Raw genomic sequence first — 19,369 nt, 5'->3', positions numbered from 1 at the left:
ATTAAAGAAACTTCATGTCCTGAAATAGGTGTGTCAGATAAGGAAGACATCCAAAATGTGTGTTGCAGAATCAAACCCAATGCAGACTAATCTCCAAACATGTTCCAAAATCTCTCCTTTTTTCAAATTTTTAAAGGTTTTATATCAAACAAGATCATGAAATTGATTCTACCTTGGTTTTTTGTAGGATTAGCCCTTGCTTTTAAGTTATGAAAAATGCCTTCAGGATGTAAGGGGTTAATAAACATAACAATAGACTGCACACACCATATGAATAAACACAAATTAACCCTTCACTTTCTTCCTGGATAACATTTTGTGGTGTTTTTTCTGGTTTGGTATCAATATTAGACAAACGTGTGATTCCTGAGTATAAATGTAAATGACTGCTTTAAGAGTGAGAGTTCAGCACAAGCAGAATGCACACATGCAGAAGACATTTGCCACACCATTGATACTAAAGGGGTATGTTTTCAGCCTAAATGCTTGATATTGCTCTGTTATGTATGTCACTATTAAAGCTAATGCACATATAAACATTATACTTTTTTTTACCCCCTTTTTTTTTTTTTTACAAATGTGTACAACATAAGTGTTATGTAAGTTATGTGCCAAGCAAAAATCAAACCTTATTTTATTCACTCAGTTTATTCAGAATTGACATAATCACACAATTTAAAACATGTAGAACTACAATATGTCTGTGATAACCATGAGTACAAATCATATTATTTTTGCTCTGTATGTACTATATAAGCTTTCTAAAGATTAAAGTGATTAATTAGGAAATCATGGTGCATTTTCATCTCTGGTAAGTGAAACATGTGGTCCAGGTTTAAGATACAAGTAACATGACTCTCCAAAATGATGTCCAAAATGAAATAAACAACAAAAACAGTAAATACAATTTGGATTGTCCATCACAGTTTAATTTATCTTCCAAATTCCAGCCAGGGCCAGATTGCATTATCACATCGACCAATTTCCTAGCATGGATCTAAAAGTCTTCAATTTCTTTTTTTAAGAAGAGGATACATTTTTGACACAGTAAATCATTAAACATTTCCCACTAGCTTTAACAGCCATGTTTGTCTCCACTTTGATGGTGAAATAAAAAGCACAGCAGAGTTACTAACAAAACATAATTATATTTTTTAGAAAAAAACACCTCCTACAAAAGCATAGTGTACTGCATCTATCAGTTCAGTGTGAAACAGTATTTGATTTGGCATTTGTTTCTAATTTCATTTGGTATTTGTTTTTTTGTACTTTCTATTACATGTACTGTAAACTCTCCAGAGCATCTTTTTTTGTGTACTTTTTCCATTCAATTGGAATCTGACCATGTCCCTGGAATGTTTTACTGTAGTACTTTTCCAGATCTTTCTGGAATCTGCACACAAACCACTTCCAGTACGGCAGCTCAGAGTGGTCTGGGGTGATGCTCCAGTTAGCATAGTAAGAACCTCCTTTTCTGTATTCTTTCCAGGGGACTTTGTCGTCTGAGGAATTTGGATAAAAACATCGATCACTTGCTACTACTGTTGTGCAGATATCAATAGACAAGTTTGTTGTTCCTCTGTAAAACCACCCATTCAGTCCAATAATGCGGTGGAAAGGAACGCTGTGATCTCCAGGATGGCCTTCCATCGTGTGGGTGCAGATGGCTTTACAGAAAGGACACTGAACCCAACAGCACTGACAGAAGTGCTCAATCAAAATCTCATCTGGTTTTTTCCTGCACATTTTCATGTCATTAATGCTTGTAAAGCTGTTCTGTAGCTTTGTCATCCCTTTCTTCAGACTGCCATTTAAAAGACTCTCAAGAAAATCTAAGTCAATTTCGCTGAGATCACCACATGAATTCTCAGTGAGTTTTAGCTCATTTGTTAGCGTCGTGGTGAAGCATCTGAACCACATGTTGCCGTCTCCTCTCCGACTCTTGACCTGCACTGTAGCTGCTTTAATCGCATTACTTACAATCTGCTCTTTTTGTGTCAGATTTCCTTTGAAAATGTTTAGAATCATTTTGTTTTGTTTGGTGAAGTATCTGTCCACTTCATTTTTTATGAACTGTTTGAAGTGTTCTCTAGGATTATGAATGTATTTTATGTACTGGTCAAAATCCTCCTTTTCTGCAAGGGATTTCAGAATGTGTTTCTCCAGATTTGGTCTGTTCTCACGTAATGCTTGTATGTCAGACCTCATCTGTGCTGCCAAATCAATAGCAGTTTTGTTGTAAACCGCTTGTAGGATAGAAGACTCAAGTTTGCTGCAGATGAATTCACTCAGTATGGCTGTTGTTGTCGCTCCTTTGTAGTAGTTCTTGAAGATGTTCCAATACTGAGTTTTCTGCTTCTCAAGATAAATTCTTGGGTCATTTGCTTCTCTGAATTCTTTGTGGAGTTCAGTAAACTTCTGTCTTGCAATGTCACACACGTGAAGACTGAGATCTATGGTAAACTCTTTTTTCAAAGTGTATTTTTGACTCACAGATTCATGTTGCTTTATTGACTTTTGAACACAGTCTGTTATTTCCTGAATATAACTGTCACTGTAGCCTCGTGTTCCAACTGGTGACTTCTTCATTATTTTCTCAGTGTCCTGAATAATTTTTTGAGTCAGACGCCTTATAGAGTAATGACATTCAGCATTTAGGTCCATATTCTCTGGTGGCTTTTGAGTCCCTGTAATATATTCTATACCTGACATAATTTTTTGACCAAACCGCTTCAGTAATCCACCCTTGCTTTTGCTCTCACCAGCTTCCTCTGAAGATTCAGCTTCATCAGAATGCTCTAGATGCTTCTTTAGTCTCATGTAGACACAATAATCATTCCGGATGTCTATCAGTTCATAGTCTTTCTGATATAACCGCTCATTTACAAGAGTCAATTCCTGATTTTCAGATAAGATTTGAGTCACATCCTCCCAGAAGTTCAGGTCTTCCAGTGGAGGAGTATCTTCAGTCATTTCAGTGACCCATTTGTTCCACATTTTGTCAAACTCCTTGCTCAGCATCTTTTCATCTGTTCCTGTATCTTTCAGTCTCAAAGCTAGTTCCTTGCTCCGACTGAAAAGCTTGTTTTCATACTCTGTCCTTCTTTGATCCAGCTTCTCCCTGGCTTTTTTCTGTTCAATTGCTTCATCTAACTTTCTTTTTGTTCCCTTCACAAGGTCATCATGAAGATCTTTGATTCTGGTTTCAAATCTTCCTCGCCACTGACACAGAATTTCTTTGTCTTTGTCCTCCTCAAAGTAAGACATCATTGATTTTTCGACCTGCTCTTTTGTCATCCTCATGTCAGCCAATAAGTCATTATCCTGAACCTTAATGTTTCCATTGGCAATTCTGTTGTAGAATTTGTCTTCAGTGCTCAACATAGCGCTTCTGAGGGTCCATGTCCAGTCGCTGTACTTAGTTTCTAGTTTTCTGTATACTGCAATCTCAAGTGTGTTTTTGAAGCTGAACACAAAGCTTTCATTTAGCAGTGCATTCCACAGATCTTTAATACGCATTTTAAACTGAGACAGCGTAATGCCGCTAGATGTAGAAGCTTTTGAGAGAATTGTGTCCTTCAACTCCTGAATATTTCTGCTGTAGTCTGGATTTGGTGGTGCCATTGGTGGGCTGCCTTCCCACAGCTGTGCAAAATACTTCACATCAGTCTGAACATCAAATGTAATGACATCACTGAAAAACTCTGTATCACAGTCTTCTTCTTTAGCAGCGAGTTTCGTCATCTCATCCAGTTTCTCCTGCAGTCGTCTCCTTCCTTCCATGTTTTTCTCTCCGGCTGTAACATCTGAAACATTCTGATGCACAAACATGCAGCCTGGATTCAGCCTGATCTTCTTCATCCTCATGAAGGCTTGAACAACAATCTGAAGAATGTCCTGCATCTCGGCTGTGTTTTCTCCAAAGATGTTGATCAGTGTCATATTTCCGAGACCAACAACAAATGTGGCCATTTCATTGTCATGATTTCTTGTCGACCTTCCAGCCAGTTCTAGGGCACGAAGTCCCTCAGTATCAACAACTAGAATGTAGTCAAACTTCAGCTGTGATTTCATCTCTTTTGACACTCTGACCAGCTGCATGAAAGCTCCTCTGGTGCACCTGCCAGCACTGACAGCAAACTGCAGTCCAAACATGGCGTTCAGCATAGTGGATTTCCCAGAGCTCTGAATCCCTAAAACTGACAACACATAGACTCTCTTGTCTCCCAGTTTGTGGATGAGTGCATCAAGAACTGCAGTAACCCAGATCAGAGGAACATGGGCAGCATCACCATCCATCAGCTCCAGTGGAAATCCAGACATCATCATCTGTGCTGCAATACTCGGAAGAGAAGAGAAGTTAAACGTCAGGTCTCGATTGTGCCTTTTAACAGATGAACATGATTCGTAAATCTGACCGATCTCTCTCAGTATGTGCTCCACGCCAAAGGTTGCTGCTTGTAGTTTCTCTGATACTGTCTCAAGTTCTACTTGTGCAGCTGCCAGTTGCTGTGATTTATCATGTTTCTTTTTAAGATTTAGGACTGTTGACCATTTTTTATCATACTCATGAAGAAGGGCTGAAAGACTTTCAGCGGTGTAGTCATCCAGCAGGATGCCCAGCCATTTGAGAAAATATGACACCTTATTTCCTACTGGTGAATTCAGGTTTTGAATGAAGATTTTGATAAACTCGCTTAAGACTGATGTTTGTTGCTGTTCACGAACTTTTAGCATTTCTGATTGCTTAGAACTTTTGCTTTTTTCTATGTTGCTCCCCTTATACATCTCTCCTAATGTTGGTCGATGAAGTTCTTTATTCTTCTCACACCATTGATGCCACAGTTTTCCCTGCAATGGCAAAATTGATTCTTTGATTTCAGTCAGATCTTTACCCTGCAGTAATCTCATCATCTGCTGTGCTGACTCTTTTCCACTCCTGAGGTCTTCATCATTGTCCTCGTCTACTCTGATACCGGAGTGCTTGGCCACGGCTTCAAGCTTGAAAATGGGAAATGATTTAAAAGACAAGAGCCCATTATTTATAGCTCTTCTGATTTCTTCAAATACAGCTGACTGATTTCTGTCTTTTAAACCAATTTTGTATTTCCCTTCTCTCATTTCTGTGAGAGCGGAATCATTATCAGTAAGGAGGCAGATGAGTGGCTTCGAGTCCTTGTAGAAGTTTTGGATCTTGGTCATGCTTTTGTCATTCTTGCCGAGTTGTGGTAAAATAGCAACATTTACAGAGGCCATTTCAGTCAGGATATCCAGCTGCTTCTCATTGGCTCCTGCATCACCATGGAGGTTACAGAATGCAACACATTGAGTAAATCTGTCTGTTTTCTCTCCAGAGGGACAGTACCAGGCGATCTCCACCAGTCCATCCATCAGGACTCTGGTTCTGCTGCTGCCTGGGCAGTTCCTGTGGAAGAAGGTGTTGTGTTTTTCATTGATCAGGCTGTTCATCAGTTGAGACTTGGAGGCCACAGGGCCAAACCTGAAGAAAGCCACCATTGGAGTTTCTGCCTTGTAGACTGGCTGGAATTTGCTACAGATTTTACCTTTGTCATCAGTTGTCTTCCAGCTCTTGTTGATTTGTCGAAATGTCCAGAGTGGGAACTCAATCTGTTGTGTGAATGGATTTGGTACAAGCAGAGGCAGAGCATACTGACACTGTGAGAGTTTAGTCACCATGAGCTGCTTTAGGAAACTATCAGCCCAATGAAACACTGCCAGCTGAACATCCATCAAGTGGACAGCATCTAATTTGTTTGTTTCATCAGAGGGTTTAGCAGTTTCTCCAAAAATATTAGCAAAGGCATCGCCAACATCTTCAGACGAGTCATTCTTTGTTTGTTGTGTGTGATGTTGTTCTTTAATCTGGAGGCATCTTGCTCTGTAGTCCATCATCATCAATTTTTGTAGAAAAACTGAAGCCAGCTCCTCCTCTGCAAAAGACTCTTGGGACTGTGATTGTACAACTGGCTTAAGGAAATCTACAGTTCTCAGGTTTAGCTGTTTGCCTTCAAGATGAATCCTGTTGATGAGTTGCATAGCACCTAGCTGTAAAAAAACAAAAAACAAAACAGTACCACAATGCATATAGTTAAATGGTATGACTAGTCGAAAAGCAATGGAAAAGAATGCTAATTAGTACACTTTTTGGTCATTTAGAATTAGAACATATGCTAAATATGAATATGTAATGTGATCCCATTGTTATTTAACATTTTCAGGTACAAATACGAACATAGGCTATTTGTACACTTGGATAGATGCTGGCTACAGTATATTTACTGACAGCATCTAAAAGTAAACAGTAAAAATTACATTTACAGCTGTAGAAACATAAAATGTGGGCTATTATATCATAAATATAGCCTATTTGTAGCTCCATTTGTACTATTTTTAAATATGCCTTTATTGTATATCCCTTAACCCTACCCAAAATCGAATCACTTAAATTTTTGTTACAACAGGCTAAAGTACTTTTAAGCCGCTATCCCCCACTTTTTCTAAATATAGCCCAAAGAAAAACTTGAATCAAGTGAATCCAAAAATAGTCTATCAAAAGCAAGTACAGACGACAATATTCGATAATCGATTCAGGCTACTTGTAACACTTCTTGGATGGCAAATTTTAAAAATTATTATTATTTTTTTTTAAAGAGTGCATTATTTGATGGTTAATATTTAAACAGTTCAGTTGCTACTGAGGAGACACGCTGCATCCAAAAGCTGTAAATAGGGAGGTATGTCCATTTCCATAATACCATCACTGGCTAAAGATAGGCCTATCCCAGTATTGGTTCTGTGACTGCTAAAAAAATAAAAGGAAAGTTGTGGTAGCCAGTAGCCTATACGTGAACAGTTTGTGTGTACGTTTCTGACCAACATTTTCCACTGATGTAATTACTATAGAGAGAAATATTGTAGTAGCCTAATACATATTTTCTTAGTTATCACAAAAGTTTCTCTATTTATATTGCATGTCATAACCTATATGCTGCCTATATCCAACCCTGAAATCAGTGTGAGGCAGGTAGGCCAACCTCTGTGTGCAAACACTGTCTGCAAACTCATTGACTGATGGGGGGCAGCGAGGCAAAAGCTGCACCCGAAAACTGGAAAATGATGCCTTCGGAGGACATATTTTAATGTAAGAAGGCATCAAGGTATGTCCAAATCCAATGTTAGCTTTACTTCCTGTTTCCTGAGATACCTTCATCTGATCTATTTTTGAAGGCATCATAGATATATTCTTCGCTGCTTTGATATCCCACAATCCTGTGCTTTCCATTCTGTGACAGTTGAGATAAAATAAAGATGGCATCTGAAAATTGCATTTGCTGGTCAGTTTGTGTGTAAATGTATGTTTTTGACCAACATTTTTCACTTTTGAAGTCATTTCTAGCAAGAAAATACTATTGTAGTAATTAAATACTTCTCACCAAAGTTTGCGCTATTTTGCTGTGAATCATTAAACTGTTATGCTGCCTCAGAATCAGTTTCATGAGGTGCCTTCATGCACAAACACTGCCTTACAAGTCATTGCCTTATAAGGCAGAGAGGCAACAATCAGCTGCCGAGGTTTTTGGATGCAGCCAACAAGTCAAGTCAACTTTATGGTAATTAACTATGACGCGGTTTGGTGGCAACCAACCGGGATGTAGAGGTCCTCTGCCTCCAAAGAATGCGGTAGTGTAAACTTTTGTTCAGACCAAATATTAGTTCCTTTTTAGGCTATAAAGGCTATGCAAATTTTAGATTTATATGCAAAGTTGCAAAAATAAATGTAGATTACGTCTTCTAGAACCACGTACAAAAACAGAATACAAAGTGGTCGGTAATAGGCGGCCCGCGGGCCAAAACTGGCCCGCTAGCAATTATATCTGGCCCGTGCCCACAGCCAGATTATTTTGATAGCTGCTGGTTATGAAATAGATCTTTCGTCTCGTGGTGCCATCTAATATTATCACTGTGTCTACACCAGACGCGCTGCAACAGCTAAAAGCTGTCTACACTGAACGTGACAAACTAACCGTTGCAAAGCACTTGGACTACATCAGAAACAGAACAGGGAATGTGTCGCCTCGCACCCTGCAGCATCTAGTGTAGACAATATTACTGATTATAACGGGTTCTATTATCTTTTGTATCTATTATCTTTTTGCATCTCCCACATATGTGTGTTTTAGCAAGGCAGTCTGTGTTGCAAGTTGGTGAATTAAGGTACTTGCCAGGATACGTGTCACTACTCTGCTTTATTAATTTATCTACTGTAAAACCCAGACACTGCCATACAAATGTTGCTTTTTGTTAATGACTGTCCTACTACAGGATTTAACACAGAGTAACAGCTCACTACCAGTTACAAAAGACACTGTAACTGTCTGTCACAGTCAATTCTAGTTGCATTTTTCAATTAATTTCTTAAATTTTCCTTTGGCTATGTTCTGGCCCGCCATATAGTGGCGAAACATTTTTTTTTGGCCCGACAAGTTCTACAAGTTCTTACCTTTTGTTTGTCACGTTTATCAGTTTGTAGTGCCAAGGTCCCCGATGGATGTGTGTCATTCTCACCGATCTTGGCTTCTGTTTCTGAACCTTGATTTTGTAAAAACAGAGTGGCGAAAAATCAATGGACTTCCAAACAAAGCAAATGCCTCTTATGAACTGATTCTTTTAAGTTGGCTAATTAACAAATATGGATATAGACAGCAATACATCCATTGTCTTGCAACTTGACAAATATATTTTCAGTATCATTAGGATATATTAAAATTAAGGTAACATTTAATAATCTTCAAGTATTTTGGAGATCACTCATCGATCCATGCAGTTTTATTACTACTACAAGACAATCTTTTGAACCAGTTACACAGATTTATTACTACTACAAGACATTGGCTTCCTCTGGTGGACAACATTTGTCTGGCTATCACTAGACCAAGCTCAATTTAAAATTGAGTATTACGACCTTCACTAACAACTTTCACATGAATCATAGCCTAATATTTAAATATATTGCAGTATTGAATCTTGAATGAAAATGTTAAAATGATGTAATAAACAAAGCATCTGTGTTACCACTTTGACCTTCACTGTTTTTCAAGCCTCTTGAAGGTGTGTACATCTCTCTGGTGTGGAACTGCTGATTATTGTCAGTGAACAGACTCTTAATCTTGTCAATCAATTCTCTCATCTCTGATTGGTTGTTCATGTTCTTGCTGCAGGTGTGATATCTTCCTCCACATTTCTCCAGCAGCTGCTCCAGAACAGAGTTGTTCTTCAAGTCATCTATTATAGTGTCACATTCTTCCCCTCTCTCATAGGTGAGGAGAATAATGAGGAGAACTCTGTCACCAAATATTCTCTGTAGCCATTCAATACCCATCTTATCCTCATCTGTCAACTGTCCGAGTCGCACAACAAAGATGAAGGCATGGATTTCATTCAGTATTTGACCAATAACAGGTTCAAGATCAGTCTCATGTGAGCCAATCATGTTGATCACAGAGACATGATGTTCCGATATCTTCCTTTGTAATGGAATGATCTCAGGGAATTCTGCATTTTTTATACAGAATTGTTTCTCTCCAAGTAGAATGTTGTCACATCCAAACTGGACTGCCTCGGAGCTTCCAAATAATGCAACAGTCAAATCGGGATCACTGTGATCTAAAGCAAACACAGAACTGTTCTCAGACTCAGATAATATAAGAATAACAGCACAATATAAGATAATGAAATGGTGCTTCTGATATAGGCACATGTCTTACTCTTACCCTTATTGCTCTGAGATGAATCATTAAAGCCTGAGCACACATGTACTGTAATTGTGTTTGGATTACAGTCTGGTTCCAGGTTACTCCCTTCTTCTACTGGCTTCACATTATCCTGGAGAAAGAACAACAAAGGATCGGTTCCTCATTACCATGACTTTAAAAGGTTGTGCATGAGTAAACATTTGTATACATATGCCATGTGGCCAAAAGTATGAGGACATCTGAACATCACTTGAATGTTTATTCTACATCTATGTAGGTGAAATTGCCTTGTGAAAACGAAAATTCATAGAAAATATATTGGGCCTTATATGTACAGTGCAGCAAGAAATTTTGAAAACAAAGACTTTTCTTTTTAAATTACACTCCTCATTCTTAAAAATAAAGTGTCTTTATTGGCATCTGGCAGCATAAAGAGCATTTAAAATCAATGGAACCTTCTGAACTGCACAACATTGTTTAATTATTAGAAATGTTTTATTATTAAATGTTCTCCACACTAAGAAAATAAAGTTTTTTAAGAACTGTTCACAGAAAGTTTATTTTGGAGTGGGGGGAACCAAAAATGGTTCTTCTATGGCACTACTGTGAAAACCCCCTTTTGGAACATATTTTAAGAGTGTGTTTTCACTTTTACCTTGTATTCTTCATGTGCTTTATTTGAGGTCTTTGATCCAGGGTCTTGATCAAGTGATGTGAAAGGAAGTGGAGATGGTTGCAGTTCTACTTTAGTTGTTGAATCTGTCACAGCTGGTTCATAATTGTCTTTGTTGAGTGTTTTTTCATCATGTGTCATTGGAGGATTCCCCAAGACATCATCTGGTTCTTGATTTGTTACCCGAGGATTTTCCATGATGTCATCTGTATATTGATGTGTGACTGAAGGACTGATGCAATCTGAATCTCTATATGAATCTGGAGAGGTGTCCATTTCATTATCTTCTGTATCTTGATTCATAATTATATGACTGTAAAACAAAATAAACATTAAACAGGTTTGGTGGATCATATAAACCCCAGACAAGATACAGTGGTCCCAAACAGTATTTGAACATTTTGACTTTGATTGTATGAATACAAAATATACTGTATATAAAACATCCACAAACAAATGATGCCTCCTTTCAAAATAGGTATATATATAGAGTAAAATAAAAATTCTCTTGACATTTATGCCATAACAAAGGTGTTTCATAAACACTCAGTTACAGCAGCCAGAGAACTCTTGATGCAATAAAATCAAGAGCCCAATTAAAGCCAACACTGACCTCAAAGATGGTAACATCAAATGAATCTCAATAAATCATCAACATCTAAACCTCTGTTAATTCTCATACGAACTTATATAGATGTATGACAGAAATAAAGTCAATCTAGTTAGTAATGAGTGAAGCTGGTAATGTATTGTAGAGCTTATGGAGTTGTTCAATCAGATCGTGAAAGATTTAATATCTTTCTTCAATTGATTTCATTGAAGGCTGTGACTGAAGTTAGTTGTTTCTCTTTCCTTCAGTGATTCTGCTTGTTAACAGCAGGTGTTCATCATTAATTTTCAATCATCACTTAATTATCTCATTAACTCTGACAATGCTTCAATGGTACTTTAACTCAGTAGTGCGCACACACATGAACACTTAGCAGTGTTATATAACCCGGGCGTTTTTCTGCATACTATTACATAAATCTTACCTATTTCATTTACATATGACTTACAAATATGGATCACATTAAGTTTATTAGTTTGTTTATGTAAAAGCTATGTAATCCAAATGGATGAAAAATTTGAATGTAATTCAATTACATAAAACTTAAATTTAGACTTTTTTTTTTTTTTTTTTTTTGAGTGAGGGTGGGTGTATTGGCCCAGACGCAGTCAATGACTTGTGCTGGGCCACAGAAAGTTTCTTTTCCACAGAATTTTTTTTTATTATTATTATTTTTTTTTTTTTTGGATGGGGGAACCAAAAATGGTTCTTCTATAGCACTACTGTGAAAACCCCCTTTTGGAACATATTTTAAGAGTGTGTTTTCACTTTTACCTTGTATTCTCAGGTGCTTTATTTGAGGTCTTTGATCCAGGGTCTTGATCAAGTGATGTGAAAGGAAGTGGAGATGGTTGCAATTCTACTTTAGTTGTTGAATCTGTCACAACTGGTTCATAATTGTCTTTGTTTAGGGTTTTTTCATCATGTGTCACTGGAAGATTCCCCAAGACATCCTCTGGTTCTTGATTTGTTTCCCGAGGATTTTCCATGATGTCATCCAGATATTGATGTGTGACTGAAGGACTGATGCAATCTGAATCTCTATATGAATCTGGAGAGGTGTCCATTTCATTATCTTCTGTATCTTGATCCATAATTATATGACTGTAAAACAAAATAAACATTAAACAGGTTTGGTGGATCATATAAACCCCAGAGAAGATACAGTGGTCCCAAACAGTATTTGAACATTCTGACTTTGATTGTATGAATACAAAATATACTGTATATAAAACATCCACAAACAAATGATGCTTCCCTTCAAAAAAGGTATATATAGAGTAAAATAAAAATAAAAGTTTTGAATGCTGTTAGCTTAAGTACATGTCAGTACATAGAAGATGAAAAGGGCTTTTTAAGCATCAAAAACAAACAAATAAATAAATATTAGAATGTGTCCTGTTTAATTTTATGTACATGATTTACAGAAGACACCCATTAAAATGTCATTCAAAGTGTAACAATAGTTTATACCAAAAATATTTTTTATTTAAAACAAGAATCATTTGATGACAGATTAAAAGACTCATTTTAAGGACCAGAGTACAGCCCCTAAATACTATTTAATTGCCTTTTTTGAGTCTTTATACTTTGTCACTATCCTAAAAACCAGTAGGTTTTACCCATCTGTCAGCAAGAGGTTTTTGTAAGGAAGTAAACATCATTTGAAACACAATAACATTTATGATCTCATATTGTTATATATATATCAATAAGTACAGGTCAGAATAATTTTTTTTTTTTTTTTTTTTTTTTTTTTTACATAAAATATATCTTTTACATTATATATGACCATGATTTGGTACTCTGAATGACGTTTTGCCAAAAAGGGAAAGAATATTGTCATTGTTCCCATTACTGAAATATTTTTAGTATTAGTATGTATCAGTCTGTATTGAGTAAATGACGGCAGAAGCAGATGTTGAAAAATAATAAGCATTTTATTTTATTGTTCTGAGGCTCTCTGCCATGCTTGCATAGATTGTCCCTTTGTTTCCGACTTGCTTGGCCACAAAAATGACTGTGTTTTTGTAATTTAGGTTACCACACCGTGAAAAGGTGAAACTGTCAAATATTTAAGAGCAATCTTTGCTGCAGCACCACATGGTCTTCTGGGTGCCTTTTGATGATGTCACAAACTGTCGAAATCAGTTTTTTATATGATTTCAGAATGGCTTCTTGTTCCTGTTACACTATGATAAGACAAAAAACAAGACACAGTCCTTTAAATACAGCCCCAATGTATTGTAATGTAATAAAATCAAGAATTTGTGAATTGTTAGTTTTCTTTAACTTTTATTTAACTGACAAAAGCACAAAGGAAAAAAAATCCAATGTTTTCTCTGACCACATTAATTGTGTTTTGTAAATATAAACAAATTTTGATGTTGATGGCTGCAACACACTTCAAAAAAAAAAAAAAAAATTGTGACAGAGGCAAAATAGTAAAAGTAAAAATTTTGTGCCAAATTTCATGAGAGAATTGTCAAACAATTCAAAAATCACATTTGTCAATGCAAGTGTGACAAGGGGGCGTGGTTCAGCGAGTTCTGCAGCGGGAGAGAGAGACAGGAGACGTGCGGTGAGTGAGTGGGTTAAGCGCAAATAACAAACACCTGTCTCTTGTTTCAGTAATTGGCGTGGAGAGAGTATAAAACGCCAGGAGAAGCAGGAGCGAGTGAGAGAGAGAAGGACTACTGACTGCCACACTCCTGGATTCCTGCCTGATTGTCTGGAGTGATTTTTGATGTTTATTTCTGCACACCTTTTCTTTTATTATTTCTGAATAAAGTAGCCAGTAGTCAAAGCTGACCCTGTCCTCTTCCTTCCTAAACAAACGAACTCTGTTACAGCAAGATTGCAAAGTATTTGTCTTTCAACATAATATTGTGAAAACGTTATTTCACCCATATTTTGACATTTTAATTTCACAAAAGCTATTTGAAACATGAAAGTATAAACACTATTAAGAAAGTATAAACTTTATTTGCATTATTTTTTTTTATGTATAATGTATCTAAAATTACTTTTGTAAATTTAATTTGATGCAAACAACAAAATGGCAACAAAATTTCATAGCTCTATACTACAGGGAATAGACCATTAAAGACCAACTGTACAAAATAAGTTTTGTTTATTGGTTATTTGAAATAGTAAATATATAAAGTAACAAAGGTGAAGTCTTATGAATGAGTCATTAACAAAGAAAAAAGGTTATATCGTGCAAATGAACATGATGTAAATCTTCTAACAAAAGAAAATAAATAAATAAAAAATAAGGACATTATGACCAATCAATGCATCTTGTCATTAATGAAATAAAGGTTTATCAGAACACCAAAAATCAAATAGGCTCTATAGTACACAAAATAATATTGCGGGCTTTCAACAAACAGCAAGAAGAAAATAACAATAATAAGGAAATATAATAGCTGCGAGCAACAAATAAGAATAATAAATTACTGTAGTTGATTTTAAAATATATTTTAAAAAATGTCTGCATGTGAACATCCTGGAGAAACACAGACAAACTTCTCATAAAACTATTAATTAAAAATAATAAATGAAAATCACCTGTTGTTCAGCAACTGGAATCCAGCTTGAAAGTCAATAGGATTAAAAAAAACTGAAACACTTAAAAAAATGACACACTATGAAGACAGAGGGTGATCAAATCCTTACTAAGAGAATCTCAGACAGCCTCATACAATCATAAAGATCCAACCTCTCAACTACGTAGCTCATTCTGATTATCTTAATCTCTCTAAATCTTAGAACAAATCTGGTTAATACCTAACTTTAGACTGATGGTCATTGAACTAATCAGGTTGAACTGGTAAAAATGAAACTTTAATCTACAGAGTTTCTAAACAGGTCACGTGATTTCTGGTAAACTGAAAGTATGGGATCAATTCCCTGTCAAAAGTAATGCAGTCACAGATCAAAAAATAATAAGCGTGCATCGGTCACAATTTTGTTTTGTTTAGTTAGTTTACTTTTCATGGACTTTTAGTTTTGTTTTCCCTAGTCATGTTTTTTGTCTTTGTTTCCCACCAATCATTAGTTTCTATGGATTCTCACAGCTGCTTGTCACTGAATTAGTTGTTCCAGCACAAGGTCACGCCTTACAGAGGAGGGAGTAATGCCATGTTTCTGTTTAGTTAGTTTCATTTTCATGGAATTTTGCTTTTGTTTTCCCTAGTCAAGAGTTTCTTTGCCTTTGTTTCTAGACAATCATTTTGTAAGACTTCATTTTCCTGCTAGGACAAAAACTGAGATCAAGTGCCCTGCAATAAAGCAATAAAACTCATCTGGATAGACGATCTCAAAGAAATAGCAAAGGACAACGTCTTGCCCTAAACTGTCCTCACACGTCTACAGTATGAAACCCCGCCTCTGAAAAGATATACACGCGTTAACCTTCGCCCAGGCAGTCGGATTCCTTTTTGGGCCGATGGGGGGTTCCCTACAATTTGTTCACTGATTATTCTCACAGCTGATTGTCATTGAGTTCATAATCTCTGTGTATTTAGTTCCTCCTTGTTCACCCTTCAGTTGTCATTTGTGTTATGTGCACTCTGTCATGCCTTGTGGATTTACCTGAGTTTATTTTATTATTACAGTTTTTCTCAATTGCTTTGTTTTGTTGTTGTTGTTGTTGTTGTTTTCTAAAAACAATAAGTTCAGGTCTCTGAACAAGTAGGTTCTTGTTCACATCAGATTTGGATTTCTTATTGATTTAAGCAAATTGCATTTGTTTTGCCACGTACATACTATGTACAAAAGAGTAAATAGAATTGTCTACAGTTTGCACAACATCTAAATGCACATGGCTTGTTGATCAAAACTTATGAGTTGATTCTCTGTGAAACTGTCAAACTCTTCAAAACTTCTAAACATTCTTTCATCAAGCGAGCCTCCACATGCAAAATAATCTATTCAGATATCAAAATCTGTCAGACATGCATGCAGTCCATAAATACTTATGACATCGAATGTTTGTAATGTCTGCTGAATTGGCAAATGGCCTGCCATTGTAATGAAACAAGAATAACAATATTTCAATCACCCAATCAAGTTTGGAAGCATACAGTAGGCTATATGGAGTTTTCCCAGCACAATCACTGCCATTTTTGGACATGCAGAAATGTCTAAATCTCTAAACAGCTACAGCAGTTTATTTTTGTAGAAATGTGTTACATACAAACTAACAAAACACAGTTGCTTGTAGTGGAAGGTATGGAAGATATGTGAGAATATGTGGTGTTAGGGGAAGACAATAGAATATGTAAAAAAGAACAAGCAACTGTGAGTTTCCAGTTTACGTAACATATTTCTACAAAAATAAATGTGCTGTTTAAATAAAAATGTTCAGTCCCACTTCATATTAGGTGTCTTTAACTACTTTGTATTACAGTTTTTTTTATTCGCTTTGGTACTATTTTCACAAGTAAGGAGCACATTTTCAAAACTCTTAGTACAAAAATTGCAAAAATGCTTTCAGTCAGTTGCACATGTTTTCAGTCCACATAATCACTGTTTCAAAACACAAGATCATTGTAACATGTAATGGGAACATTTGGTTTAATCACAGAAACACAACAGTATGTTCTTCTTTCAGTTTAGTACTTTTAACAATCAGTTCATCCAACAGCAAACAATGCAAGATACATGTTTCAAATCACCCTTTATACTGAAACAATTATCATTATATAGTTATCACAGGCTACAGATGCCACATTAGAAAAAACACTTACATTACCTAAATTACATAATTGACATAAAATCCATAATGTGTGTAATAATATCTATTCAGTATGCTATCAAAGGTTTGATAAAGTATGACACAGTCATGAGGTTTTGTATAGAACAGAGTGTGCTGACAATACAGTAAATGTTCCCACTGTACCACATGACTGAATCTATACTGTAGTTGATCTTTACTGATGAAGGGTGAGTTACAGAAATGTGTCAGTCTCTGCCATGGTAATGCCTCTTTTTACAGCATCACATGGCATTCTATAATGTAAAATGATGTTGGTTTACCATGTTTTATGGGGACTTTCCATAGACATAATGATTTTTACTTTATAAATGCTATATTCTATCCCCTACCCATAAACCTACTAATCACAGAAAACTTTCTGCATTTTTACATTTTATAAAGATTTTATTTCATAAGATTTATAAGCTGTTTTCCTCATGGGGACATTTGGTTCACAACGCAGTTTTTACCAGGACCACAGATGCACATGCACACACACACACACACACACACACACACACACACACACACACACACACACTTTGAAAATTGTGCTTATCATCTAGGTAAATCTGAGATAAATTGCTTATAATGTCAAAAGAATTTGTTACATTTGGTTATCCATAACGTAAATTGCAAATATGTTCTATAAAACTATGCCTATAAAATCAATATCTATAGAAATCTATAGGTGTACCAAATGATTCATTGATTAACCATTAAGTTCAGTTGGATTTAATAATAGACAAATGTATTAAACTGAACGAAAAGAGACGCAAATCAAAAGTTTGATAGTTATAGCATTATGAAAGGCAGTTATTGTGAATGAAACATCTATATAGATGAAACACTTATTTTGTGTTGTGAAAAGGATACTTTGTGATTTTGTGTATTGTACTAACACAATTGAAAATATGCTGAAATGTTTGAAAAAAGTGCACTTTTGATGATCTGTTGTGATATTAGTACTAAGAGTTTTGAAAATTTACCAGTTACTTGTGAAAATTGCACCAAAGCAGTTAAAAAAAACTGTAACATTTACTGTAAATTAATCATTTAATACAATGCACTTATTGTGTACATGTTTTATATTGTATTTATTTAAAACAAAAAAATAAATTAAAAATACAGCTGTAAGGCTTTCTGAAGTGTTTAAGGCTTTCAACAAATTGTGATGAAAAATGGTTCATTACTCAAAGCTTTTAACATAGTGCATATTAGCAACATCTGGTGGTCAGACTTGTTTTCTCCACCATATCTAACAAATCATCGTGGAGCAGATCTATGTGTAGTCACAGGTTCAATTTTAACAATGTCATCAATTTGTTTTGATAATTCCAGTTAACATCTTGTGTAGGTAGTGCACACAGGCAGCACTAGGGCTGCTTTTAGAGAGGCTCTTGCGACATGGCATGACATCAATTAGTTCACACACAGGTTTCAAACATCTGTTCTTTGTGAGTCCTTATAATCTGTGACGTCTGCAGGAATAGAGATGAACAGACATTTGAATCTCACCTCAACATCATCATAGTCTGTATCATCACTCTGTTTGACACCTGAGAGTCAGAATGGAAGTTGTATTGGATCATGTTTGTTTGCTTTTGATTGCTGTCAGATTTTAGCATCAAAAAAATTGAGATTTCTTTCTTTTTAAAGAAAGTTGAAAGAAACTGTCATCTAACTTGGACAATAAACACTTGCATAATGAGGAATTCTTCAAGGAGACAGGCTTTAATAACAAATGCTTAGTGATGCAATGAGATCCAGGCAGTCCAGCAATGATTATGTCAGAGATCAAATTTTAATAAGGAATATAGACATATTTTGATACAAAGGTACATTACATAATCAGTTCTGATGGAAAATATGCCCACTCAGTCTTACAGCACAGAAGAGACACCAATGATCTTACATTTGGAAATAATCAAACATATCAGAGCATATAGTAGGAAACATAAATGATTAAAGAAATCAATACAATGTAAAAAAAAAAAAATATATATATATATATATATATATATAATTAAAAAATATGAATAAAGACATTATCATAAACATTATACACCACTTCGGAAACAGGATTAAAGGATTAATTCACTTTCAAATGAAAATTTCCTGATAATTTATTTGTTTGGACTTTATGTTTGCATTTTGATTTGTTCCTGTGTTCCTTTGTTAAGTTTCCCACCAGTACTTTGTTTCTATGGTTACCTTCATTAGTTTAGTAGTGTCAGCTGTTCATCATTAATCATCTAGTTTCTGTTTATTATTTAACCTCCACTCTTCCCTGCAGGTCAAAGTTTGAACTAAATTGTCATATACAATATGCTAGTGCAAGTATATAACAATAGTTCAAACTTTGATCTGTGGAGGACAGTAATACACTTAGCAGTGTCTACACTGCCGGAATTCTAATAGAGGAGAAGAGCTAGAAGAGCTAGTTCAAGACAAGCGTTTATGGTTAAAACACATTTCATTTGTAATTCTTTTAGAAAACGACTGTTTGTTACGCTAGATAAGACACTTATTCCTCATCTGGGATCATG

The 19,369-nt window shown here is 35.7% G+C and overlaps 1 protein-coding gene across 2 annotated transcripts; it reads right to left on the bottom strand.

Annotated features, from left to right (window-relative positions):
- Positions 1-632: 632 nt before the first annotated feature.
- On the bottom strand, positions 633-14,909 carry LOC125251389 (interferon-induced very large GTPase 1). Of its 2 annotated transcripts, none has more exons than XM_048164379.1 (7): positions 14,630-14,909; positions 11,831-12,160; positions 10,429-10,759; positions 9,792-9,903; positions 9,094-9,684; positions 8,522-8,610; positions 633-6,066 (listed from the first exon to the last, which is right to left on the bottom strand). In XM_048164379.1, the coding sequence occupies exons 2-7, from the start codon at positions 12,148-12,150 to the stop codon at positions 1,276-1,278; spliced, it is 6,234 nt and encodes a 2,077-aa protein (XP_048020336.1). In that variant the 5' UTR covers positions 12,151-12,160; positions 14,630-14,909; the 3' UTR covers positions 633-1,275. The 2 variants fall into 2 exon arrangements, with proteins under 2 accessions (XP_048020336.1, XP_048020337.1); XM_048164380.1 differs by having other exon boundaries at positions 9,103-9,684.
- Between the last annotated feature and the right edge of the window lie 4,460 nt (positions 14,910-19,369).

Source organism: Megalobrama amblycephala, linkage group LG17, assembly GCF_018812025.1.
Source record: "Megalobrama amblycephala isolate DHTTF-2021 linkage group LG17, ASM1881202v1, whole genome shotgun sequence".
NCBI classification, from domain to species: Eukaryota; Metazoa; Chordata; class Actinopteri; order Cypriniformes; family Xenocyprididae; genus Megalobrama; species Megalobrama amblycephala.
Note: the sequence above shows the minus strand (reverse complement) of the source record. Positions and strands in the feature narration are given on the sequence as shown.